The following is a 25,770-nucleotide window of genomic DNA, read 5'->3' as shown; positions in this document are numbered from 1 at the left end:
CCAACAGCAACCTGGTTTTCCTAGACTTGAACATCTTTTCTAAAGATGGAAGATTAATGACCACGACCCACTTCAAAAGCACTTCAAAAAATTGTCTCTTAATGTATAACAGCTTCCACCCTAAACATCTACGGGATAACCTCCCATATGGTCAGTTTCTGCGCCTCCGCAGGAACTTTACAGAGATTGGTAACTTTAAACTACAGTCAAAAGACCTAAAAAAGAAACTAGAAGCACGGATGTACCCAAACCGAATCATTGATCAGGCATACAAACGAGCCAAGAACAACTGCCGTGAGAGCCTCTTGGAGGAAAAAGTACCAAAGGATGAGGAGAAAAGACCTATCTGTGTGACCACGTACAATACCAGTTCAAACCTAGTGACTAAAATCATCAATAAAAATTGGAAAATTCTGAATAGTGGCGGTCTGCAGATACCTAAACCTATGTTTTCACACCAAAAAAGCACAAAGCATAAGAGATGTTTTAGTCCACACAAGACCCAAATCAAACAACACCAACGGACAAAAAAATCCAAATTTTGTACAGGGCCACCATCCATGTGGAGGATGCAAAGTCTGCTGTCTAACTGAGAAGAGTAAAGAACTAACCTTCAACAATGGTACTGTTTGGGAACAGAAAAGTTTCAGCAACTGTAATAGTGCCAATGTCGTGTACCTGACCACCTGTCCCTGCAAACTTGAATATGTAGGAATGACAAGCAGGGCAGTAAAGATCAGGATAGGCGAACATAAGAGCACTATAAAATGCAGAAAATCAAGCACAAAACTCACTAATCATTTTTTGGAAAAGAACCATAAACCTGAGGAAATTTCATGGACTGTCATAGAACTAGTCAGCAATGAAAATTTTCTCCTAGAAAAAGAACAAAGATGGGTGTTTCGCATCCAATCCCACAAAACTGGTCTGAACGATGATATACCCTTGGGACAGCTATAATGAACTCATCTTCGTCAAAAAGAGACAAACCAGTAATCTGGCCAAAACCACCTGACCTGCGGATCAAAACTCTCCACTCCCGCCCGTAAAAATGACTCACAAGAATGGCATCCGTTATTTTTGCCCTTTGTATATATTTTTATGACCCTACCAATGATTTCCTTAGATTCCTGATTGATTTTTGAGAAATTGTCAGCCCCCCAAATGTGGCTGATAAACATAAAAAAAATCCCATGCTTTACCTTGAAATGAAAGTGCAGAAAGACGTTCGATCTTTCTACCCAACTGTGCCGAAAAGCAGCGGCCATCTTTGGTTTAGCGCACTAGCCTTTCCAAAGCTGCCGTGCACACACGCGAATGACAATGCGGAAATGAAGTGCTTTTAACGATGCCAAACACACGAGACCGGCAGTCCTCGGAGCAGCACGGGGGTAGGATTAAGGAAACGTTCTCCTGCTGGTGATGTAAGTAATAGACTCTGACCTCGAGTCTTTAACAAAAAGGTCACAGGGGCTAATAACATCACGGATGTGATCCGTAAATGACATACGGGTGCGGTTTTGTTTTGCAGTCAACCGCGCTGAACACCCTTCGCCTGCAAGCTCATGGGGCATTGAAAACTAATGAAAAGAGTACGTATAATGCCATTTCAAAGGTTATAGTCACTATAACCATTGTGTTAAAACGCGAATGAGGGTCTCCTGTACGTCTTCCATTTAGATTGTTTGTTTGAGTGTATAGAGTCGCTATTGTTTGTATGTGTGATGAGACATACGTGAACCCCATCATCACGAGGGTTCCACAGTATATATCTGGTGATAATCAACCAGTTATGAGAGGTGTACTGCTTTTGCCTATTTTATTACAAAAGGCAAAACAATCGCCTTTGATGAACAAGGCGCTTTCTTACCATTGTGTTATAGGACCACAGGAATATCTTGTGTCACCAGTCAAATTGATGTGTAAATCACGCACTTATGTTGGTTTCTCCCTCTCTCTTTTTCTCCTTTTCCTTTACAGAGACCGCAATAGGTCAATATTTTTGGTACTCATTGCAAATTACCATGCTTCACTTGGGCCAGCTCATGCCCTGAAGCCCAAACAGTCAGCCTATTTTTGCTGCATTGTTTGTAGTACAGTAGGCATACTTCTGTAGAACTGAGCTATTAGTAGTAGGGATCACTATATGGTCCTGATAAGTAAGCAGCAGGGCACTGCTTACGAAACATGTCGACTAGGTAGCAAGCTATTGCTCTACCTCACAATCCCCTTTTTAATGTTCCCAGCTAGAGAAGTGAATAAAATATATTTTTTCTACTAAGCCAGGGAATTTGTAACCTTTTTTGTATTTTTTCTTGTACTCACTTGTTAGGTCCCTACACTTTCACTGACACACCTACACATAGCCTCTGTCACAACTTAAGTGCTCCCGCGTAGTTCGTTTGGTCTAGCACGCCCGCCCCGTTATAGGGATGGGAAGACCCCTATGATGAAGCATGACACTAAAGGACTTTTTAGTGTGTGAGGGGTATTTTAACAAGCACACTGTGCTCTCATCTTTCTAGACCTAAGAGAGAGCCTAGTATCTCACCAGACCCCATAAGAATAAAACATCATAAAAATTATCACCTCTTCACATTGATAGAATCTCATTGTTTATACATGAAATTATTGACAACCAGTGCAAATCTTCGTTTAACATCGGACACATATTGCACTTACAATAACATAGCGGTTTGGCACCAATTTGGATTTCCCCGGGCACTCCAACACGTATGAAAAATACGTTATGTCTCCCCTTGAAAGAAGCAAGGATACACTGCTGGGGGCTGTTGTTTGAAGGCCTCATCTTTTATCTTGGAATGATGTGACAGAAAGGACTGCAGGTGTTATTTTTAGGTTTAAATAAGTACAGTTATCATCACGGCTTGACTCACAAGAGAGGCCTAAACAAGACTTTTGGAACTCAAAGCAGTTTATTCGAGATGTTTGCCTGATAAAGAAAAAAAGCAGCTTGAGTCCCTGATGATACTTCCCTATGGCAGAGATGGAAAATATAGCAAGCATCTTTAAGCATCCTTTATTCGACTGTCACATCTGCTTCTTTGAAAACAAATAACTGTACTCCACAAAAACTGGCTACATTTCCTAATGGAGGAATGACTAGATGCAAGAGGTGTGGCATACCAGAAGCTAATGATATAAATATGATTGTGAGTTGCCCAGAGTTCGCCTTATTTTGAGGCAATGTAGGTCAAATATTATCTGCAATCTTACTTTGAAAGGTTAAGGTAAACCACCATTCAATAATTTTCAGCATTGGTGAAGCCATTAGCTCATGAGACAAACCTTTGCACAAAAAATATTTTTTATTTAGTACCTCTGGCTAAGTGCAAGATTTGCAAACAACAGTGGCCGCCTGATTGTCCTGTTATGCCTGCTTTGCATAAGGTAATATACTCTATGTATACAATGGCTAGCAAATGTTCTCCTCATAGATCTGATATGTCTCTGACAAAGCTATGAAAAGTGGCTTGATTGTGAAAACACAAGTCAATAATGTCATATGATTGCACGTGAATTACTGCTTAATAGTCTGGTTCACTTCTCTGTCTGCTGGAAGCATCAGCAAAAAATCAATCAGGTGTGCAAGAGTCTAGTTGAGAATTATTAGTAAATCTGGTGGTGACAAGAAGACTTAAAACATTGAGATCGGCCTGAGAGAACATGCACAGATCACCTTTTCACTTGTTCCTTGTGTGATGCAGACTTCGCCGTCTACAGTCATGGGATTCATGACAAAGCAACCTCTCTGATGATGCATCTGCTGACCAGGTGCCTGCAGCAACAGAGGACACCCTGCCAGTTATGTTAATTTGTGCGCTCTCCCAGAATTCGGGAAGACGCTTGACGACAAAGCAGGGGCAGCTGCCAAATTTCACCAAATCAACCCTAGCATGAGGGCCCAGCTTACCAGTTTTTAGGGCAGCAAAAGCTCAGAGTGGAAAAAACCTCCTTTTGCAGCCCTTCCTCTTTGCCTTTCAGTAAAAGTACCCAGGAGCCCCTGTTTTAAGATGGCCTAACCAAGCTGCCAGTCGGCAGGCCAGCCTTCAGCGAATAATCTACTCCCCTATTCTAATGAGAAATTAGCTCCCCTTCCTCCTGACAGGATCAAAACAATTATTCTTTCCTATGATGCCTGTAGCCTGGCTATCTGGGAAGAACCTGCGTAAGAAACGCCTTCCTTTGCATCTTCAAGTCAAAAGAGTTGGTTCTTAAGCTGCTCCTTGTTCTGCCAACTGTTCTTGTCCACTCTCAGATAGGTCATCTTTGCTAAGTGGTCAGCAATTAATGCCCCTTGGCCCTTCCTAGGCTCAGAAGAGGTCAATGTCCTTTTAACAGGGTTGTTAACTCTCTTACGCAATCATATATATTCCAGCTCTAGTATGTGGTGAGTTGCTGAGCTGGTTTTAAGCCACTTCTTGCTCAGGAAGCCCAAAGTACATTTTTAGGGAGTTACTTTTATGCATATTTTATCATAAATCTGAATTCATCATTATATCAGATTTTAAAAACCAGACAGGAAATACGTTTTAATCCTTTTACTAGTCCTTTCCAGAGTGAAGCTAGGGAATAAACATTTTGATCATGTTTAATTTTAGGGGAAAGTCTTGAAGAGGCTACATAGCAAAATAGCGTTTTTCTTTTATTTCAATATAATGGTACACAAACCCCAATATGTAGGGTAACCTATTCTATGTACTAGTACAATGTCCAGTGGGTCACGCAGTAGGAATAACCTATGAATATATAAAAATAGGTTTCTTCTAAATGGCAAATTGATTTTCCCTGCCATTTGTCACTGGAGTATATTTAAATTGCTGCCCAGCCAGAGCCAAACTGTGGTCCTGGCAGACATGTATTATTTTTTACATATGTGGGTGGTGTAAATACACGCTGCAGCTAACATATGGCATTCAACTTTCTATTCCATAGGTGTTTTTTAGGGCAAACAAAGCAAACACAAAGAGATGATGGGCGAAACACTGAAACTTTTCAGACACTCACCCCAGTCACAGATCTGGGTTGAATCCATCATCGGACTTTAGATCATTTTGCCACTAGTTCAGAACCATCCATATGAAAATCAGTCTTGACCCTATTCCTCATGGGAATAGTCCAGCCTGAACTGCCAAGCCACGTCTTCCCTAAACCAGAAAAAAGCATCCTGGGACCGGTTTCGGGGTAAACCCCTAATCAGCCAGGCTAGCTTGAATCCAGTGGCAAAGTGAGCAAGGGTCCCCCGTCTGGCCAACCCTGCTAACTTAGGGCGGACAAAGCAAACACAAAGAGAAGATGGACGGAGAGCTAAACTTTTCAGACACTCACCCCCAGTCACAGATTTGGGTTGAATCCATTCCCACTCTTTAGCTCAATTCGTCCCCCAGTTCAGACCCAGCTATTTGCAAATCAGTCTTGACCCTATTCCTCATGGGAATAGTCAAGCCTGAACTGCCGAGCCAGGTCTTCTCTGAACCAGAAACAAATATCCTCTGAATGGTTTTGGGATAACACCCCTCATCAGCCAGGCTAGTTTGAACCAGTTCATCAATTGTTCTTTTTACATTTGTCACCCAGAGTGGGAAGGGTATGCCCAGATGCGGGTCCCATGCTCTCTATGCCACTGGAGTCAAGCTAGCCTGGCTGATGAGGGGTGACACCCCAAAACTGGTCCTGGGAAGCTTCTTTCCAGTCCAGCGAGGACCTGGCCTGGCAGTTCGGGCTGGACTGTTTACATTGGGAGCAGGGTCAAGACTGATTTGCATATGGCTGGGTTTAAACTGGAATAGCATGGAGAGCAAAACAACAATGGATTTAGGCCCAGATCTCTGTACTGGGGTGAATGTTTGATATTGTTCAACATTCTGTCCATCAATTGTTTTTTTTGCATAGGTGTTCTTTGGGCACCATTTACAATGGAATGATAAGGAAAATTAAATAGGGAGTGCCAATGTCCAGCACATGTTTTAGAGGGAAAGCACAGGCACTTTCTTACTGTTTAGCAGTGCTACAGTGCACACAGTCCTAAAGGTAAAAAAATAGGGTCACTTCAAATACATTTGGAGTGACCATGCAGAAAAAGCAAATTTTCTACAAAGCTGCTGTCTGCTGAGTCCTGAACTCGAGCACCTCCACACTACCTCACTGAGAAACCTGCTCACCATTGCTACCACTGTCAGTCAAGTACTCTATTTGTTGTAATTGACTCAATTTGCAGAACTGTAGTAGGATGGACCCTGGGACCTGGACATATGCCACATGTTCCTTTACAACCCCTCGATTCTAATTGAACCACTCCAAAGGCCATGTATGGAATTATTCACTCCCCTTAAACCATTTAGTAGAGGGCATAGGCATATCTTGGTTTTATAGATTATCCTACACACTATTCAAAGGCATTTCCTATAAGACGTATTACTGCTATCCATTTATGTGATGTTCTTATTCCATAGTTTACTTGGTAGGCCTACCTATAGAGACATTAACTGATCGAAGCACTGTGGTTATGCCTCGGTTGATGGCACAAGTTTGTAATAGTTTACAAATACATCACATAAAGACCTCTTTGTATCATTTGCAGACTGACAGCCTTGTAGACTGCTCTAACAGACCTAAAAGGATACGATGCGATATGTTTGACTGGTTTGAAGAGATTGGGACAGGTTTTTACTCCTTATTCTCTTCCCCATTCGTAGTATGTATTCCCCAAGCTTCTACAGTGTTGTCCCATCATGAGGTTGTGTTTAGAAAACAATCCCAATACATTTTGGACATGGCTTTGGAGATGAATGGGTACAGAAAGAAGGAATAAATATAACCTGGTTGCGATATGTCATAAACCTTAATGACCGACTTTGAACCATAAGACAAATAATGGCAGAACCCCTTCATGAGGATCAAAATACTCAGGAAGATCAGCATAATAGGGAAATGTTTCCTTGTACCTTTGAGGTAGAAGACAGGGCTTTAGACCTCCTACCCACATGTCAGAAGAAACTGCCGACAAAGTGCCATGGATCCTAAGAGATTATCGCAAACCAGCTTTATCACATTAATCTATTAAAAAATTAAAATAAATTGAAAATACTGGGCTATCTGGTACACTAAGGGAAATCCCTGCCTACGATGAGAAAATGTCTTCTGTTCAGGGGAAAGGCTCCTGGACAGAATTTGTAAATAGGTCTCGACTATCTTCTGAAAAACAAGAATATTTATATAAAATAATGAGGAGGGTTGGGATTGGAGATGTCTTTTTTCAACCCTACACAGTTGTACTAATTAAGTGGAACATAGACTAGAGGTTTCATCACAAACCAAAAATCAAGTGAGAACGTGCGGAATCCCAGGCGCTTGATGATGGTGTGGAAACAGTAATTAATAACTGCAAAGCTGACATTATCTACGTCCGCTTTTTAGTTTACAGACATCCTGATTTTTATCTTTATTACTTTTGACTTCTTCATGTATGTTAATCGTCACGTTGCTGCCCATAGTATAGCTTCATACTTATTTCCAGTATGCAGCCACATCTGTTATGGCATTATGAAATTTTACATTACATTTGAAGCATTTTTCTTGAGCGAGTTTTCAAGTAAAATCTCATATTGAATTAATAGAATCAAGCACTATGTTTTTAAGGTTGAAAAGAAAACAATAACCAGGTAATTTGGGTAACAAACATAGGAAAACAAATATGTTCAAATCATAGAAAGACAAATAATTCCCTGTCTGAATTCAGGCCATTGTTAAATGTGCTTAAGGTGTTGATCAATTTGCTGCTGCGATGTCTTCTTAAGGTTTTGTACACTTATCTAAAAGTAACCCTATATCTATTATTAAAGCAAACTACATTTTTAGTTCTTTAAGTAACTGGGGTCTCTTTGAGAAGATATATTTTTCCCTCTATAAGCTTTTTAACCACATTAGCAGGGACTTTGTGGTTGTGACCTCTGTTTGTATATTTTCTCCCAAACATAGATTTTTCATATTTTTTAACATGCTATTCACTACAGTTCTTTTTCGGCTGCAAAAGATCCCCTTTGGAATGTTAGTCTTCATTTGCCTCGAGTGTCTTGATCTTTCATTATAAGGCTGCTAACTGCTGTTGATTTGGTATATAGTTTGCTGAGAGTTTTCGTGTTCGTAATTTGATTACGTTTGCTCCTCAAAAGCATTTACTGCCCAAGTGCCTGATGGGGTCCCAGGCAGTGCTTGATTTGTAAAATGACAAGTGCCAATGATGGTACCAAAACAACTACTACCCATCTCTCTCGCCTGCAAGTGTGACAGTTCATATTGTTCCAGGTCCCCAAAACTAAAGGAATGGCTTGGGAGGTAAGTAGGAGTAATTTTTTATGTACATTGTATTCATAAACAACCGTTGTTCTGCTCATCTCTAAATTAGATGAGCAGCGCCACCATGTGGCAGAGTGTCATTAGTATGATGCTGAGCACCTGAAACCAATTAAGTGCCGTTCCTAAGAACCAGAAACCACTGGCTCTAATTAAGCGCTGGTCCCAAGTACTATATAGAAGCAAAATCCCTATGCTTGGCCACAGAAATTTTTCTGTTGTACAAGGCAATCCTGCAATAACTTGTGTCATCTCCTCAATCATAAAGGGTTCATCAACAAAAAGCCGATGGCCATCCTCCACCCAGAGGAGCTGCACAGAATCTAAGTAGGGAACCAAGTAAACGGAAGGAGAGAACTGACAGGTGGAATACAGGTCAGTGTAGAAGAAAACCATGGTGCGCTGCAATGCTGCGTTTCTGACCTGCAGGTTTTGGTGTTCGTCAAGTAACTTGACCACATAATCACTCGCCCAGAGCTTGCAGTGTAGGCCTGCTAAGGTTTTACCCACCCTGTCCCTCACCTTAGCCTCCTTTCTCAGATATTCCGGCTCCCAAACCACTTCCTCTTCATATTCTGCCAGTTTACCTCAAATAGATGCAAGAAGGTCCAGTTGCCCAGAGTCAAAATCTCAGAGCTCGAGGTCACAGATTTCTGATTCTAATCTGGATAACATCGCCCGGATAGTCCTCAGAACCCTAACCTGTTTGGAAATAGATATTACTTGGATGACCACCTTAAAGGACTCCCAGAGGGTGAAAGGGGATTTTACCGACTGCCCGGTTAGAGCGAAGAAGTAATCTACAATAGCCTCTCGAACCTCGTGTCGGAATACCTGGTCATGTAATGCACCAGGAGAAAGTTGCCAAGAGAAAGATCATGGAAGAGCATCCAGTAGGCGCATTTCCCAGAGAATGGGGAGCATGGGCGGACAGCATCGGAGCAAGATGTGAATGATGAGAGTCCAGGAAACTATGTCTTTAGTGACAAGCCAATTGTCTATACTACACCATGTGTTGTATGTGGAAGTAATACAAGTCCCTTCTGTGCTCTGAGTATTGTGTGCTTGCCAGATGTCTGTCATATCACAGTCAGTCATGATTGTATAGAGCTGCACAGCAGACTGGTGGTGTGGGCGGTGTGTGTCCCTAGATCTGTCAGCAGAAGCATCCAACACCACATTAAAGTCTCCTCCCCACAACACTGCACTGGGTCCCATGGTGCCCACCAGCCTCCAGACCTCCGCAAAGAAGGCGGGGTTGGCCACAAAGGATCCCGGCAAGTATAACAAACCGGCCCTGAGGAGCACAGAGCGCTGAACGAGTATGCTACTGCAAACCTCAATGCAGAACTATAGCCACACCCCTGGCATGATTAGAGTAGCAGGCCACATGCATCTCACCCAGCCAATGGGCCCTCAAACTTATCACAGTCAGATCATCAAGTGTAGTTCTTGCAGGAGACAAATGTTGATGCTAGGGCACTGCAGACATGATAAGACCTGCCGGCCTTACGTCTGTCATTCATGCCCCTAATATTCCATGTCAGACATTTTATGGACTGGATCAGAAGGATTGGTGAGCATGACAATCAGCCCCATAAAAGCAGATACCATTATGGAAGGATGCCAAAAAGGATCTGTGTGAATGGCAGAACAAGAGGAAGGAAAATCAAACAATAAACAATGTCAAAAACATTTTCAGAACCCACCTCCAACTTTGGACCCCAATCAGGCCAAATATGACCAATCCACCCTCCCAACAAGCACTGAGCAACCAATTACTAAGGTGTGAAAGGGACTCATTCCATGGGGGTAAGTGAGGCAGGCCAGCACTCTCTAAGCTCAGATGAGCTAGGTGGCCGGAGGGAGAGAACAATGGAGGTGAGGATTGATGAGGGCCAGAGAGTCAAACCAGCCTAAGCAACAGTGAATGGCTGCCTTAGTATTGTGAATTATAGAAGAGTTGAACATGAGACATTGAGAGTACTATTGACCCCCCAAAAGTCCAGCAACCCCCATACAACACCATCATGAATGCAGATGAAATTGGAACACTCAGTCATTGTCACTTAGATGGCCATCACCCGAGGCAAAGGTGAAGAGGAAGGGGAAGGCCCATCAGCCGGAAGGCCCCTGGCAAATTTGACAGACTCCCTGAGTCTGAGTTTTGCCCTAGTGTTGTATGCAAAGCTTGTGCGGGGATAGCAGGGAGTACTTGTCAGCTGTTTTTTTAAAAATACGTTTCACCAGGAGGAAATTTCATCAAGTGGACTGAACGGCCATGGTATAGTATGGAAAAAGGAAACCTTGTTACCCTGGAAATGAAGTGGTCACACTCCCTGGCAATACGTAATGCAGTGTTTCTGTCACGGTAGTTCAATAACCTAGTGATAATAGACCTGGCCACCAAACCTGACAGAGGACACTGACTCAGTGATCTATGCACTCTCTCTACCATCAGCACAGGGGAGAGCTCCTCTCCGAAGAGTGTATATAACAGAGTATCAACAAAGCCATCCATTTTACCCAATGCATCCGACTCCAGTACGTTATTGCACCACGACCACAGCTCTTTGCATTCTTTTCATGAGTGACCTCCAGTACCTTTTCCATCTGGAATAGTCTCTCTCCTGCTGAATAATGGGAGTCTTCCACCTCAGAAGTACGGTGCTCCAGCAGGTCCAGCTGCTCCTTGTGTCTGTCAACCTTCTCTTTCAGGTAGTCAAAATGATCAGCCAGCTTGTCAATTTTAGAGTCAATGATATGAAGGCTCCATTTAAGGTCCAAAAACAGAGCGAATGTCTGACTCAGTGGTCGGTTCATCTTCAGGTGCAGCGTCTCTTGCAGGATCTTCCTGCCAAGGCTCCATGCAGCATGTAGGCCTGGCTCGCGGAGTGTGCATAGTTTGAGTGCCTACGCGCTACGCGAATTGCACGTAGCACAGTGCAAAAATGCGTAGCATATTGTAGCGGGCATTTTGTGCTTGTTCACGGTAAACGTCAAGTTGGCGACTGCGAGCGAGCAAAACACCATCCGGGGCGAGACTTTTTCCTCGTTCGCGATCAGCAACATCAAGATGCTGATCGCAAGCGTGGAAAATAAACCTCCCGGTGAGATTCTCAATGTGGGAAGGTCAGGTTTCTCATTGCGAGTGGTCGCGTATGCTCGCGACCGCTCGTGATGAGAAACTACCAGTCCGCGTTGAGAAAGCTGCCGCTCGAGTACAAATCTACTCGCGCGGCAGGAAACGACTGCTTGGCTTGCACTGTGCAAGATGCCGTTTGCAGTGATTGCACAGTGCCGGATGCTTGTCCGCACTGTGTGATCAGTGCGAACAGCATTTTCCCTACCGCACCACGCAGTTCACCTAGCTACGTGTAGCTTGCGTAGTGCGAATTGCACTTCGCATAGCTAGACGTAGCGTTACTACGCGAGCTACGCCCAGGGTTAACAGCAAGTCAATTTGCAAGCTTCAAATGGCAAATTAGACTACCTAGTGTCAGACTTCCTATTGTCTCCACAGTCAGGCCCAGAAGTCAGGGTGAGAAATCTGCAATCTGAGGAAGCAAGACGGGTAGAGGAAGTCAACAGCAGAGGTCCTCTCTCACACAATGTGCCGTACCAGGGGGTTACAGACAGAGCCACCAGCAACATTCAAATATGAGAAGCAGAGGCCAAGAGGGGTAATGGTGGAGGCATGTGAGCAGGTCCCCACAGGTAACAACACCAAACTCCTGGATCAATGAAGTAGAGTCCGACAGTGGCCTAAGGGCTGCCACTGTAGAGTCCCATCTCACCCCACAGGACAGACCCAGGGGCAGGAGCAGGCAGCCCTCAGCCTACAGAGGTCAGTAGAGCTGGTAGTCACCAGTAGGGCACCTCTCCAGCAGAGTAGGCGGCCAGCAGAGAGGGTGTGCTGGGGGGGGACCAGTTTCTAAACCAGGTGGGTACTGTGGGCCCCACTGCATTTCCTGGAAGGGTGGGCACAAGCAGACCTACAGCAAAGCCCCCAGCTAGGGGCGGGTAATCAAGCATAATGGTGGCTCCCGTCAGCCCCAGGTTGCCTCGGTGGTGCAGTCGAGATTCCAGGCAGAGAGCAGTTTGCCCAGGCCTAGGGCTCCCCCAAACTCCTCAAGTTCGTAGGCCCAACCAGAGCTGATCGACAGGGCCAAAGGGGGGATAATACACCCCACAACAAGGGCCTGAAGCAGGCAGCGGAGGCCAGAAGCAGGCAGCAGGGGCCGCAAGGTCCTGGGAAAGCATGGGAGGGTCACATAATAGCCCGAGCCAGCCAGCAGAATGACATGAGTGGGGGGCCCTCCCTTGAGTCAACCCCCCACACAAGCCGGCCCTAAAGAATCACTCACCGACGAGTTCTTTGGGTTCCCCAAGGCCCCCCCTCAGCACACCCAACTCCAGGGGGAGCTGCTCAAACAAGCACGGGCAGGAAAGTTCACATTGCGGCCACGTTACCTGCCGCCATGTTAGAAGTACAGCCATCGCTAAGCCTCGACTGCAACAAGTGCTCAGCTGCCTCACCAGGGCCACAGAGAGTATCCATGGGCAGTGGGTGTGGGTCCCGATCTGATGCTTCTGCACATATGGCCTGATGCCTCACAGCAATCAGGATAAAATCTGGGTTTTCTCTCTGGCCTGCAGAGCCTCCTCAAGGGATGGCCATCTTGCAGTTGGGCTGACTATGTCCTTCAAAAATTGGTGTCAAACAATGTGCCTCCTCACCCCTGACACAAATCTTGTGCCCAGGACGACATGGCATGCACCCAGGTGGGTGCCTTAGAGGTTGCCCACCTGGTTACACCAGGTTTCCTTGTGCTCTGGCTGGCAACCCGTGCGGCCACCAAGGCAGAATTCTGACCTCCTGCCAGGTAGTGTGAACACTATAAGGTGTCAGGAACAAAGGCCTGAGCAGAAAGGAGGTCACACCTCCTACATCAGAGGAAGACTAGTGAAGTGGCACATCTAGACGGTGAGCTTCAAAGGCTAACCCACCTTTGATATGCATCCTGGCTGCCTCCTAGAGGAGCACACAACCCTCTCCCTGCGTATTTGCAGATGGGAAAATGAGATAGTCAGGAAGCCTACATCCCCAGAAGGCTAGCCACACCTTTAGGGCGGGCTACCGGGTGGGTACAGTCGAGGAGGACTTCTGCCAATTTTAAAAGTTGTGGAATAGAGGGTTCTAGGTAGAAAAAGTGACCACTACCACCAGATGTGGTCCCTTCAGGAGCTAATTAGCTGCTGAGGGTAGTAGCCCTTTGAACACTTGCTGCCACGCACACCTAATGCCCCTAAATCTAGGATTTAAGGGCTACCCCTGACACCAGAACCTCACAATCCTAGTTAGGGTAAGAGGTAGGCACAGTCTGAATTAACCTTTACTCACCATCTGGTAGCTTGGCACAGAGCAGTCAGGCTTAATTTACAGGCAATGTGTAAAGTATTTTTGCAACTCTTCAAATAGTAAAACAGTGAAAACACCACACAAGAAGATTCCACACCCGGTTAGAAATATAGAACCTAATTTAATAAGTAAAACATGACTAAAATGACAAAACCCCAAAAGTTGAACTTTAAATATGAAAATTGAAAGAATAAACTGTAAAATAGCGCTTAAAGAAATAAGAGCATACTTGGAATACATTGGGACATATGCAAAAGTTCAGCCTGATCGCGTTTGAACGTGGGCTGAATACAGGTACCCAGTGAGGCCCGCTAAACAAAAGAACCTTGATCCTCACTACGTCAATATTGTAGATGTGAGGCGCAGCCGAAGCAGTACGTTGGTGTCAGCCCACACAGTGGTGGCCATACACTCGTCCTGATTCACGTAGCAGCGATAATGCATCGGCTCTGATGAGTGCAGAGATGGAATCAATGATTCAGTTTGTCATCATATATGCTGTCAACTGAGATGCGGAGACCATGTGCAGTGGTGGTTCTGAAGGCGATGCATCGTGGCCGATCCATGCAGTAGAGGCGATGAGCCAGTTCTGGTCACGCAACAGGGGCAATTTGTTCATTCCAATTAATGCAACAGGACTAATGCGTCGGTTCCAATCCACGCAACAGGGCAATGCAGTGGTTTTTAGCCATGCAACAACGCAAATGTGCTGGTTTGATAGAGGATGCATGGATTTTGCGGTAGCAAGCACCTTATACCAACTTCAAAGGGTCCAGGCTGGGGTGGCACCATGTGCCATGGCAGACTCACAGATGGCAGAGTCTGCAGAAACAGGTAAGTTGGAAACCTTTTATGTGTCAGAGACATCAGATGAGGAGGCCAACCAGCTAGCCCTTGGAGACCCTGGGTTCAAGTGATGCAGGTCCAGTCCTTCTCACCCATATATATATCAGGAAGCAGGTCAGCATTGCAAGGCAAGAGTCCAGCAAAGTGGCAGTCCTTCAGCATCACAGCAGTCCTTCTTCCTGGCAGTGTCGTCACAGGTCCAGAAGTGTACCGAAGTGGTGCTGTCTGAGGTCCAGTTCTAATACCCAGTGGTGCCTTTGAAGTGGTGGAGAATTCAAGAGATGCATTCGAAGTGCATAGAAGTCCTGCCCTTCCTGTCCTGGCTCCAGACTCACTACAGGGGGTGATACAGCCCTTTGTGTGGGGACAGGACACAACATATTGAGGTGTAAGTGAGGCAGGGTTAATTTCTTCCATCCTGACAGGATGGCACATTAGGTCACACCTAAGCTCCAAATGTGTGTCTAGTGGGAATACACAAAGCCCAGCTGCCACCCACCCCAGACAAGTGATCAGAGTCAGGCAAAATATAATAAGGTAATCCCAATGTTATCCTATGGGAGAGACAGCTCTGTAGTGAAAAACGAATTTAAGAGTTTTTTACTTCCAGGATATGTGAAACTTAAAAGTACATCAACAACCATTTAAATACACAGCACCCTGCACTTGGGCTGTCCAGGGTCTTCCCCAGCTGTGACTAATTTGTATTTAAAAGGAATGTTTGGTACTGGCTAGAGGTTTTAGAATGGAAGGCCTGAGACATGGTTAAAGGACTACTTAAGTGGGTGTCACAAGCAGTAGTGCAGGCCCACTAGAAGAATGTAATTTCCTGCTCTGGGCATATGTAGTGCACTTTACTAGGGTCTTACAAAAATATATACATGCCATTTGAGTATGAGCCAATGTTGTTTTAGGGAGAGAGTACATGCACTTTATCACTGATTAGCTTCGGTAATGTGCTTAAAGTTCTATGGCAAGCAAAACCGAATTCAGCAAAAAGTGAAGGAGGAAGCCAAAAAGTCCGGGGGTGACCCTGCAAAAAAGCCCATTCCCAACAGGGGGCAAACTATGGAAAATATTTTTGTCAAAGAGACAAAGGTCTTCAATTGAGGGCATTTGACTAGAGCTTGGTCTGACTGGCTTAAAATATCGAGTTTGTGCCAAGATTGTACGTTACTGGTTTGCTCTGAAGCATGGCAGCAGTGGGATACTTGAAATTGAAACATATTCTGGGATTCAAATTGAATTCTGAAAAGTCTGCTAATTTGAAATGTAATCTACCGTTACAGTACTCCTTTACTAGTTTGGGCTTAAACTGTTATGACGTAAATGTAATTTAGTCTGTGCATGAAATATGAATAATACAAAAGGCATGATAATACACATTAAAAAAGGTATTATAGCCAATGTTGTTAAATTAAAAGTGGAAGCCAGTCGGTGACACTGCCCAGCTTGCTGTTGTGGATTGTTACTTAAGTGCAAATTCTGAACCTGAAGTACAATGATTTTAGTCTAATTTGAAAATGGCCGTTCTACAGATTCCCAAAAATCACTGGATCAGAAAGTATTACAGATTCAGTAATAAGGGTGTGCTAATAAAATAGTGCACTATGTGTACTTGTCCAGTACAGGATCTAAAACATGTCATACTGGAACTTTGTGTTAAGAAAGATAAATTGAGTAATCTGATATTTCTTAAATGAACGAAATATTTACCATCAGGTGCTACACTTTTATTGTATTACCGTGAATATGCCAGGGTATTTTAAATGTATTTTAATTATATTTCTGTGTTTTTAATTGTTCTTAACATGAAATTTCTGTATTGTAACCCAAGACCTAAATAAAATAAATATATCTTTCAGAAATGATGTTACCTTAAATAATCCTCTAAAGTTGCATTCCAATAAATCTATATGCCTCAAATAATTGTTTGATCCTGAGGTAGGAAAAGGGACTGGTTTCAGTCATGCGCCGACTTTTACCAACTCTTCAAAACGCTGGCATTAGAAGGAGAAGTGTTCAAAGCCATCATCATTATCTTGTCTGATTGGGGTTTGTACTGATATAGGAACTAGTTATACTGGTAAAGTCTGCACACCAAACATTTTCTGGTTTTCCTGCTCACCTAATGTTTGATTTCTCATTTCAGGCTCAATACTATGGGCAAGTAAGTGTTGGCACCCCACCCCAGAACTTTACAGTGGTATTTGACACAGGATCATCCAACTTCTGGGTGCCATCAGCCTACTGTGTCAGTGAAGCATGCCGTAAGATGAATAATTTTTTTATTATTGTATTTAACACATTCAAATGCCAATGATGTAAACAGAACTACGAGAAATTGGTAGATCAATTGACTGTGTATTCGGTGTTTTCTTTTTTCTTTTTTATATTTATTAGAGATAAGGCAGTTACAATTACAGTCAATACATATCCGGATAAATAGATACAATATATATTATAGAATGTAAAAAAAAAAATTCATAATATGCAATACATTAATCGGAGCTTTACAAAAGTTAATAACATGCAGTCATAATTCTTAAAAAGAGAACAAAGGGGCTAAGTCCCCACAAATCTCATGGATCAGAGTTTCTCCAGATCTTAACCGGTGCCCAAATATTCCTACCAAACTCCTGCTTCTTTCTACCCTTTAATTCATAAAGGCAGGCTTCCAGATTGTGGATACCCAGCAGCCTAGACATCCACATCTGAAATGTGGGGGCGTTGGAATCTTTCCACCCAGCAGAGATTAGCATACGGAGTACTGCTGCAGCAATAAATAACAATGCTTGTGCGTGTTTCCCAACCTTAAGTTTAGAATCCGCTCCTAAAGGAACCAGTGTGGGGGATAGGTTGATATTGTTGCCTAGCAGCCCCCTCAGAAAGGTTGTTATCTCACCACAGATTGGGGCCAGACTGGAGCAGCCGTAAAACATATGTATCAAATCTGCTGGGCCTGTGTTACATCTTGGGCACTTATCGTCTTCCCTTAACCCCCACCCAAACAATTTTGCGGGGGTGTAATAAAGGTTAAACACCGTCTTATAGTGTTAAGCCCTTAAGTTTGAAGCTCGAAATACTTTACTGCTTAAAAGTAAGGCCAGATCTATATCTACGTCTGGGTCCCCTAACTTATGTGACCAAGCCACCTCAGTTTTATCCAGATCATCTGGGAGCCCGGACACCAGAAAATTATAGGCCGTACCAATTTTCCTTCCCCCTCTTTTTATATACTCAATCAGTTGGCAGTTTGGTGTCTTCACTAGTTTTGGTCTTATTGCTGAGATAGTTTGAACGACTTACCAATATAGCAGCCAGTGATTCACAGGGATCCCAAACTTCCGCTGTATTTCAATAAAGCTATATACATTCTCTCCCAACATGACATCACCCAAGCATCTTATCCCTTGTGCCCTCCAAATTAAACTATTCTCATTCTGTCCAAGATGGGTGAATAGACTTGATTTCCACAGATTAGTATTAGCATTTATTTTGGGGATTCCTAGAATTTTACCTATGGATTTCCACGTCCACCAAACCCCTTTGATAATCCTATATCTCGTCCTGTTGTAGAATCTCCGTTCCACTTCACACTGTAATAACCCATATGCTTTTCTACCTAGCAATAGCTCATAGATGGAGGGAGGTTCTTGATTTTCATTATAACCTACTGCTGGCAAGGGTTCAGATTGAATCAATATATTCATTTGTGTGAACAGGCATGTCAAATGGTAAAATTTAAGGTTCGGAAATGACAGACCGCCCCTATCTACCGGTAAAGATAGATAGTTTATAGATCGTCTGATTTTACCGTACTGCCACACAAATCTGACAAACGTGGATTCAATTTTCCTGATCATTGTCTCCCCTATAAATAGGGGAATAGCCCTAAAAATATATAATATTTTGGGGAACATGGTCATCTTTAGGGCATTCACCCTACCTATAAGGGATAGATGCAGGACATCAATTCTTCTAAGCTCTGTTTCAATTGAGCCCAGCAGCGGAAGATAGTCCTCCTCAACCATCTTCTCATCTGATGAATTAATCTTAACCCCAAGATACGTCGCACACTCTACATACCTATGATCACTTTTCCTAATATTCTTGGTACAGATGATCTGGGTTTTCCCCTCATTCAACTTATACCCAGAGCAATTGCCAAATTCTTTGGCCAATTGTACAATTTCCGGCATTGCTTGGTGGGGGTCCACAGTGGTTATTGCCAGATCATCTGCATAAGCCAATAATTTGGTAGTGAATCCATTGACCACCACTGGGCTTATTTTAAGCATGGGCGAATTTTGCGAATCTCGCGTTGGCGAATTTTGCGGATTTGCGAACTCGCAATCCGCAAAATCCGCGAATTCTCGCGAATTTGCGGATTTTTTTTTTGGTTGTTTTTTTTGTGTTTGCCACTCTCTGTCACCACTGCCACTCTCTGACTACTCATGCCACCCTCTGGCCCACCCATGCCACCCTCTGTTTCATCACAGCACCCTCTGGTTGTCCAGTCAGTGTATATTATTGTGGCAAAGCAAAGCACACCTTCCCTGCCTCAAGTGACCTGAATTAATTTGGGGCTGATTAATGTGTCACAGAATATTTTTTTAGCTGGCACCTGCTTCCTTAGTGCTTCCTGATTAGTGATCTTTTGCACTTGCTAAGTGCTTTCATTGTTGCAAAATTAGTTACAACACCTGCCCTGCCCCAACTGACAATAATGAATTAGGGGCTGATTAATGGATTTGAACTTCCAGCCTGGCTCCTGCTTGTCTCACTTGGCTGTAATTCAGGACCTTTGTGGCCTATGTGTAACAATTCTGAGGTTCAGAGCAGGGTCACATAATAGTTGCAACTGGCAACTGAACTCTGGAGGGGCCCCTCAGGAAGCACTACAGGAAATGGCTACTAATGATGAACCTGAACTTTTGAACCTGGTAAGTAGTTTCAGTTTTTCTAAAATCGTATTTCTGCAATTTAGCGCTTATTCGCGGGGCGCGAACTCACGCGAACAGTGCGAGCAAGCCATAAAATCCGCTGCTCGCGGATTTGCGGATTTTGCGGGAGATTCGCAAATCTCGCGGATTGCGAATTTACCGAAAATCCGCAAAATCCGCGAGCGAAACGGATTTTCCGCCCATGCTTAGCTTATTTGTCCTGAGGCCAGGATTCTTTGTATAAGGGGGTCTATATACATAGAGAATAGAATTGGGGAGCAGGGGCACCCCTGACGCGTCCCTCTCTTGATTATTATTTTATTCAGATTGATGCCCCATGACTGAGACCCTAGCCACTGGATTACAATACATGGCTTTAATTGCCCTCAAAAAATTGTTGTCGAACCCTCTGCCTACCAATATGCCCCAGAGATAATCCCAGACCACGCGGTCAAAGGCCTTCTCCGCGTCGAGGAGAATCATGGCCATCTCCCCCCCGCGGCACCCTGAGCGTCGAACAATGCTGTTGCCCTTCTAATATGGTCTGCCACGGAGACACGAGATTGCCAATCATCCCCCCAGTCTACTCGCCCAGATCTTTGAATATAGCTTTGTGTCAGCATTTATGAGCGATATGGGGCGGTATGATCCTGGTAATTCCTTGGGTTTCCCCTTCTTATGAAAGATAATGATTTTTGTCTCTTTCCATGATTCTGGTACTCTCCCTGTATATAGAATTCCATTAAATAGGTCAAGCAATATAGGGGTAATCTGTTTTTCTAAGCACACATATACTTCTAGGGGTAACCCGTCTGGACCTGCGGCCTTACCGGCAGCTAGCTCATGTAGGGCTTTCGTTACCTCGTTTATCTGTATATCTTTTTCCAATTCTTCCCGATCCTGTACAGTTACTCTGGGACCCCTGTCTGTAAAGCCCGGACTTGGCTCTCTGGTCTGCTCCTCCTCATCATATAATTTTTGGTAGAACCCATGAAATACTCTCAGTATCTCTTTAGGCTCTGTAAACTCTATGCCTTCGTCCTGTATACAGGGAATTATGTTTTTAGTTCTCTCCTGTCTTATCTGCAGGGCTAAAGCTTTTCCTGCCTGCTCCCCTGTTTCATACCGTTTTGCCCTTGCTGCTTGATAGCTTCTAGCCTCCTTCTCCGTAGCTATTTTCTGGAGGTTAGCTTTGGTATTGGTAATTCTTGTAAGGCTTCCGTGACCATCCTGCCCCAAACTAATTTCCCTAATATGCTGTTTTTCTACTGTTGCAAGTTCATCCATCAGCTTCTCTACCTCTCTCTTATCTTCCCTCCTGAGCCTAGCTGAGCAGCTAATTGTTTCCCCCCTCAGAGAGGCTTTGAAGGCTTCCCAAACCATATTTCTGGATGTGCTGTATCTATTGACATCCAAAAATTCCTCTGCCCATTTTCTAATGTGTTCTACAAATCTGGTATCTAACAGAAGCTTACGCTCGAACGACCAGCTGTTTTGTTTCCTCTCCATACTTGAAATTGTACAGGTCATAATTAGTGGGTTGTGGTCGGATATTGATTTCGGGAGTTTCCTGATGCCAACCTTATTCATTTCCGAGAAGGAGATCAAGAAGTAATCTAGCTTGGAATATTTCGCATTAGGGAAAGAGAAGTAGGTGTAGCCTGGGTCTATAGGCTCCTTTTCCCCCCAGACGTCCTTAAGCCCATGGGAATTCTTGAGGGAGTCCAAGGCTCGTAATACCCTTGATTTCCTCCCAGAATAGCCCGCCGGATCATTCCAATCCACCGATATATTAAAATCCCCACAGATTATCATGGTGTTGGCCAGTTTGCTCACTCTCCCTCCAGAAAATCAAAGACTTCAGGGTCATCTTGATTTGAACTATAGACTACACATAGGGTGTACCCAAGGTTGAGTTCTGCAATCGCCCATCTACCACCGCTATCAGATTTATGACGTTTGGCCCCCCGCAAATAAGATTTAGCCAATATTGTGACCCCCCTGATGTTTGATGTTTGTGTGGAGCAAGATAGAATTTCATACCCCCTCAATTTCATCAGATTTTGTTTTGCCCAGGGGAGATGGGTCTCCTGCATACAAAGGATATCAATATTGTTAAATTTTACAAAGTGCTCTACATTAAGTCTTTTCCTCTGGTCGTTCAGGCCGCCTACATTAGCCGTACAAATATTAATGATTGTCATATTTGCCATTTTTTCCATAATGTTGATCTAACATTCCCTGTCGAATCTTGATTATCATTATTTTCTGCGAATAACTGCTAGCTCTGACATATTCCATTTCAAAATTCCTTATCTCCATTTTTTTTGTTTTTGCCCTTCCCACCCCTCCCCCTCCCTTCCTGCACTCCCCCACCCCCCTCTTTCCCCAACACTCCCCCTCCCTAGCTCGTGAGGCGCTCAGACCTGGTCTGTGCGTGTGATGGGCGCAGTATGAACAGTGAAGCCCTTTCAGAACCAATCATTTGCCATTTCTGACTCCCCTAACTCCCCTCTACATTGCATCCTACCAGCCATACTTCTCCATTTATATATCAGTGTTCAGTCGTTTTTTTTTTTTTTGTTTTTTTTTCCCTAGAGTATTTTTAAAGGTCTACTACTACTACTTTACTTCTACCCGACTATTACTTTATTTCCCGTGAGATTCCAGATACTCTTTGGCCTTTATTTCTGAGGAAAAATAGATTGTTCTCCCTTCGTTGATAATTTTTAGTTGGGCTGGGTTTACCAGGTAGGCCTGCATCTTCTTTTCATTGAACGGTTTTATCAATTGTCTGAGTCGCCAGCGTCTCTCTACTGTTGTGTGGCAGAAATCAGGACGCACGAAGAAGGATACCCCATCTACATTCCTCTTAGCATCTGGTCTTGCCTTCTCTGAAATCGCCTGCCTAAGCAAAAAGTTGGTCACAAAGATAAGAATTGCTCTTGGTTTTTCATCCTCCTTCGCCCCCCTTTTAATTTTAAATGGAAAGCGGTGGGCTCGTTGAATTTCTGTGGCCCAGTCCCAGCTCGATAACTCAGGGAATGCTTGCTCAAACAGTTTAGTAACATAGCATAGGCCCTTATATCGGACCCTTCCCTTCCCTCTGGTACCCCCAGAATCCGGAAGTTATTTAGCCTGAGGCGATTTTCCATATCCTCCAGCTTCCACTGGATGTCTGTTATTTGTGAGCTCTGGGCTTCGACTTTGTTGGTTGCTGCTGCAGCCTCCGCCTCTGTTGAGACCACTCTATCTTCGAGATTGGTCATTCGATCCCCCAGGTTGATACAAACTTTGGATAGCTTCCTTACTGCGCCCTGCATCTTTCTTACTGCTGCTCTAGATTTTCGGCTTTCCTGTCGGGCTTCCTCCCTGTGTGCCAAAATCTCTTTATGAATAGTCTCCAGAAGCGACATCTGAGCCGCCGCTCCTCCCGGGCTGCCCTGCAGTGGCATTGCTGATGAGTGGTCCCAACTCAGCTCGCCTTGAGAATTCTCTCGGGTTTTATGTGATTTTACTGCTGTTGCCGGTAATTCCAGCTCATGATCGCTCTCTGTGTCCAGATCTGATCCAAGATTGGAGCTATCATCCTCCTCTGACCACTCGCCCCCCTCTGACACAGAGAAGAAGCATTCGCTCGGAACTTTTTCATTCTCCTTGCATTTTTCCGTCTCAGGACGACCCCCCGGATGCTCCTGAAGTACTTTAGGCGTCTCTGCTGATTCCAGCTCAATCAAAACATCTGCTGTGTGCTCATCTTTGTCCATATCAGCCTTATTCAATTGAGGATCTCCTGTTTCAGAGCTAACCTGTCCACAACATAATGGTCCCACCATTGTCTCACTTTCGGTTGGTTTGCTATCATCATTTTCTGATCTCTCAATAACATTGGGCTTCCATGTTTGGTTATTAATTTCTTCCCCGTGTTTCACTTGTTCAAGCCCATCTTTGATCGCGGATGCCACATCCAGAGTGTTTGGTGTTGGCGTGGCTGAATTTTCAACTATTGACTGATCATTCCCCCCTCCCTCCATTACTGAAATATTTTTCAAGCCTTTTTCCTTGATCACCTTAGGGAAAAAATCAGCAATAGGAGCAGTGGGGGCCGCAGCCAAGGCTTGTCTTGTTCTGGAAGCGATTTGTTTCTTTACCTGGGGGGACTGCACTTTCTGCTCTGCTTCTGCTGGTGCCGTCTCACCCCCAGTCTTTTTCTTCTTTTCTGTGGCAGTTTTTGTACCAGTGTTCAGTTTGGGGGCCATTGCTCTGGTTACGCTGTGGGCACTGAGGTTGCTTTCTATCTTTGCTGCTTCGCCGCTCGTAGTCTGCTCGGCCTCTGGCTCTGCCGATTTTGCTCTCTGTATCAGCCTCTGGCCTTGCTCAGCTCCCGTTGGCCCACTGTGCGGAGTCTCGCCCTTGCCCCGCCTTCCTTTCCTCTGCCGATGCCGAGAGGCTGCAGGCGCTGCAGGTGCCGGCCACACAACCACCACTACCGAGGAAATCCCTCCAGCCCGCCTCAGGTCAACCTCGTACCGCAATCTCCGCGGGCTCTCGTCACCAGCCAGCCTGCCGAGGCAGGCACAGACCGAGGCGGGGAGAGGAACCAGTCCGCGGGCGTTCGGCCACACCAAGCCGCAGGTGAGCACAAGGAACATCCGCATTCACTCTGCAAGATGAGCCGCTTGCACCGCAGCCACAGATTATGTTCAAGATGTCATTCCATTACCGTTTATCTCCCGTGTTCCGACCGGCAAACGGATAGCGCCATACAACGTAGAGTTAGGTGATCATGGGCTCCACTGTTCTGCTACTGCTTTCGGCCTCAGCTACTCGGCCGCCATCTTGCCCCCCCTCATTACAAAGCCTTGTGTATTCGGTGTTTTCAATGAGTGTAAGGATGTCCATTTCCTCCTGTCTTTAGGGGTGCAGTGAAAAATCTACTTTGCCTTTTATGATTAAAATGAGATAATATGGATTTTGCAAATCTGAAATACCCTTGTGGGTAAAGGCAGGCAAGCCCTGGAGTCTGAACCGGAGAATATAAATAAAGACACATTGAAGCAGTCCTGACACCATTACTGGGAGAAAACCAAATGAGAAGAGTTACAGCATAATGTTGGCTACCTCCATAAGGACATCACAGACACTGTGTGACAGTCTACCAGGCATGGAAGTCTTTTTAGATTGAGCCAGATGCCCTTGTCTGTGTTAATGTGATGTAAAGTTCAGATTGGGAACTTTCCCACTTAAAAGCTTACAGTTAATTAGTTTAAAGATAAATTTACAACATGTGACTGTTTTACAGGCTGAGAAATGTGTATTTTTTGTACTTTTCTGTAACCATTAACCAGAGTTAGGAAGTCATTGGCTGAAACCAATGCTAAAAAACACCTTTTGTGAATGTACGTAGGGAAGATCTTTCCCTGTTTGAGTAATGGACAGTGGACCGCCTAGTGCATTGAAAATGTCCACATAAAAGTCTACCAGGATCTCCCAAGTTTGAATGCAAGTTTACTTCACATTACTCTCCACATACCGCTTCGATACTGAACATTTAACATACACTGCACAACTTCACTCAAATACAAACACATCAAACACAACCAATTGACTATCTTCCCGTTTTCACAGGAAAGACGATGAGTTAGAGAATTTGCTGTGATGCTATTAAAATTTTAGTTGGTGCTGAACAAAGGAGGACATCATAACAAAACATAACATGGGGTGAGGTTTCGGCCTAAACCTTCAAGTTATGTAAGGAATCCACCAGTACTTCAGTTAATTTCCTCATCAATATGTACTTTATTCGGCTAATATATCTATAAAAAGGTGTAGAAATAAAAGTTGGTTTTTCAAACTACAAATAATACAAAAGGTCTAGCCCTAAAAACAATACAAAGCACAATAAAAGCCTGATAGCCCTTACAGGGGAAGCAGAGACACTCTATAGCAAATAGCTCTTAAATCATGAGTAATTGTGGGAAGAATCACATAACAATAAAATATACATTTCTGTATGCATACAGGGCCTTTGGAGCTCCAGAACATCCTCAAAAAGAGGATAGATTCTTGCTCCTTACCCATGGCCCATTTTAGATTATATTAACAATTATTTCAAGGACTCCTGAAATGCAATTAAAAATCTTCCAATTCCACATACAACATGTAAAAATCTCATATTTATCA

At 44.1% G+C, this 25,770-nt stretch overlaps 1 protein-coding gene across 1 annotated transcript in view; it reads left to right on the top strand.

Annotated features, from left to right (window-relative positions):
• LOC147751715 (cathepsin E-like) overlaps positions 1-25,770 on the top strand; it is a 257,202-nt gene that overhangs the window by 72,773 nt on the left and 158,659 nt on the right. The window contains exon 3 of the mRNA XM_086922026.1: positions 16,794-16,911. Coding sequence (XP_086778152.1) covers positions 16,794-16,911 — 118 coding nt within the window. The remainder of the gene's footprint in view (positions 1-16,793; positions 16,912-25,770) is intronic.

The sequence above is a fragment of the Lissotriton vulgaris genome, chromosome 1_1 (assembly GCF_964263255.1).
Source record: "Lissotriton vulgaris chromosome 1_1, aLisVul1.2, whole genome shotgun sequence".
In the NCBI taxonomy this organism is placed as follows: Eukaryota; Metazoa; Chordata; class Amphibia; order Caudata; family Salamandridae; genus Lissotriton; species Lissotriton vulgaris.
The sequence above is the reverse complement of the archived record's forward strand: the minus strand, read 5'-3'. Positions and strand labels throughout refer to the sequence as shown.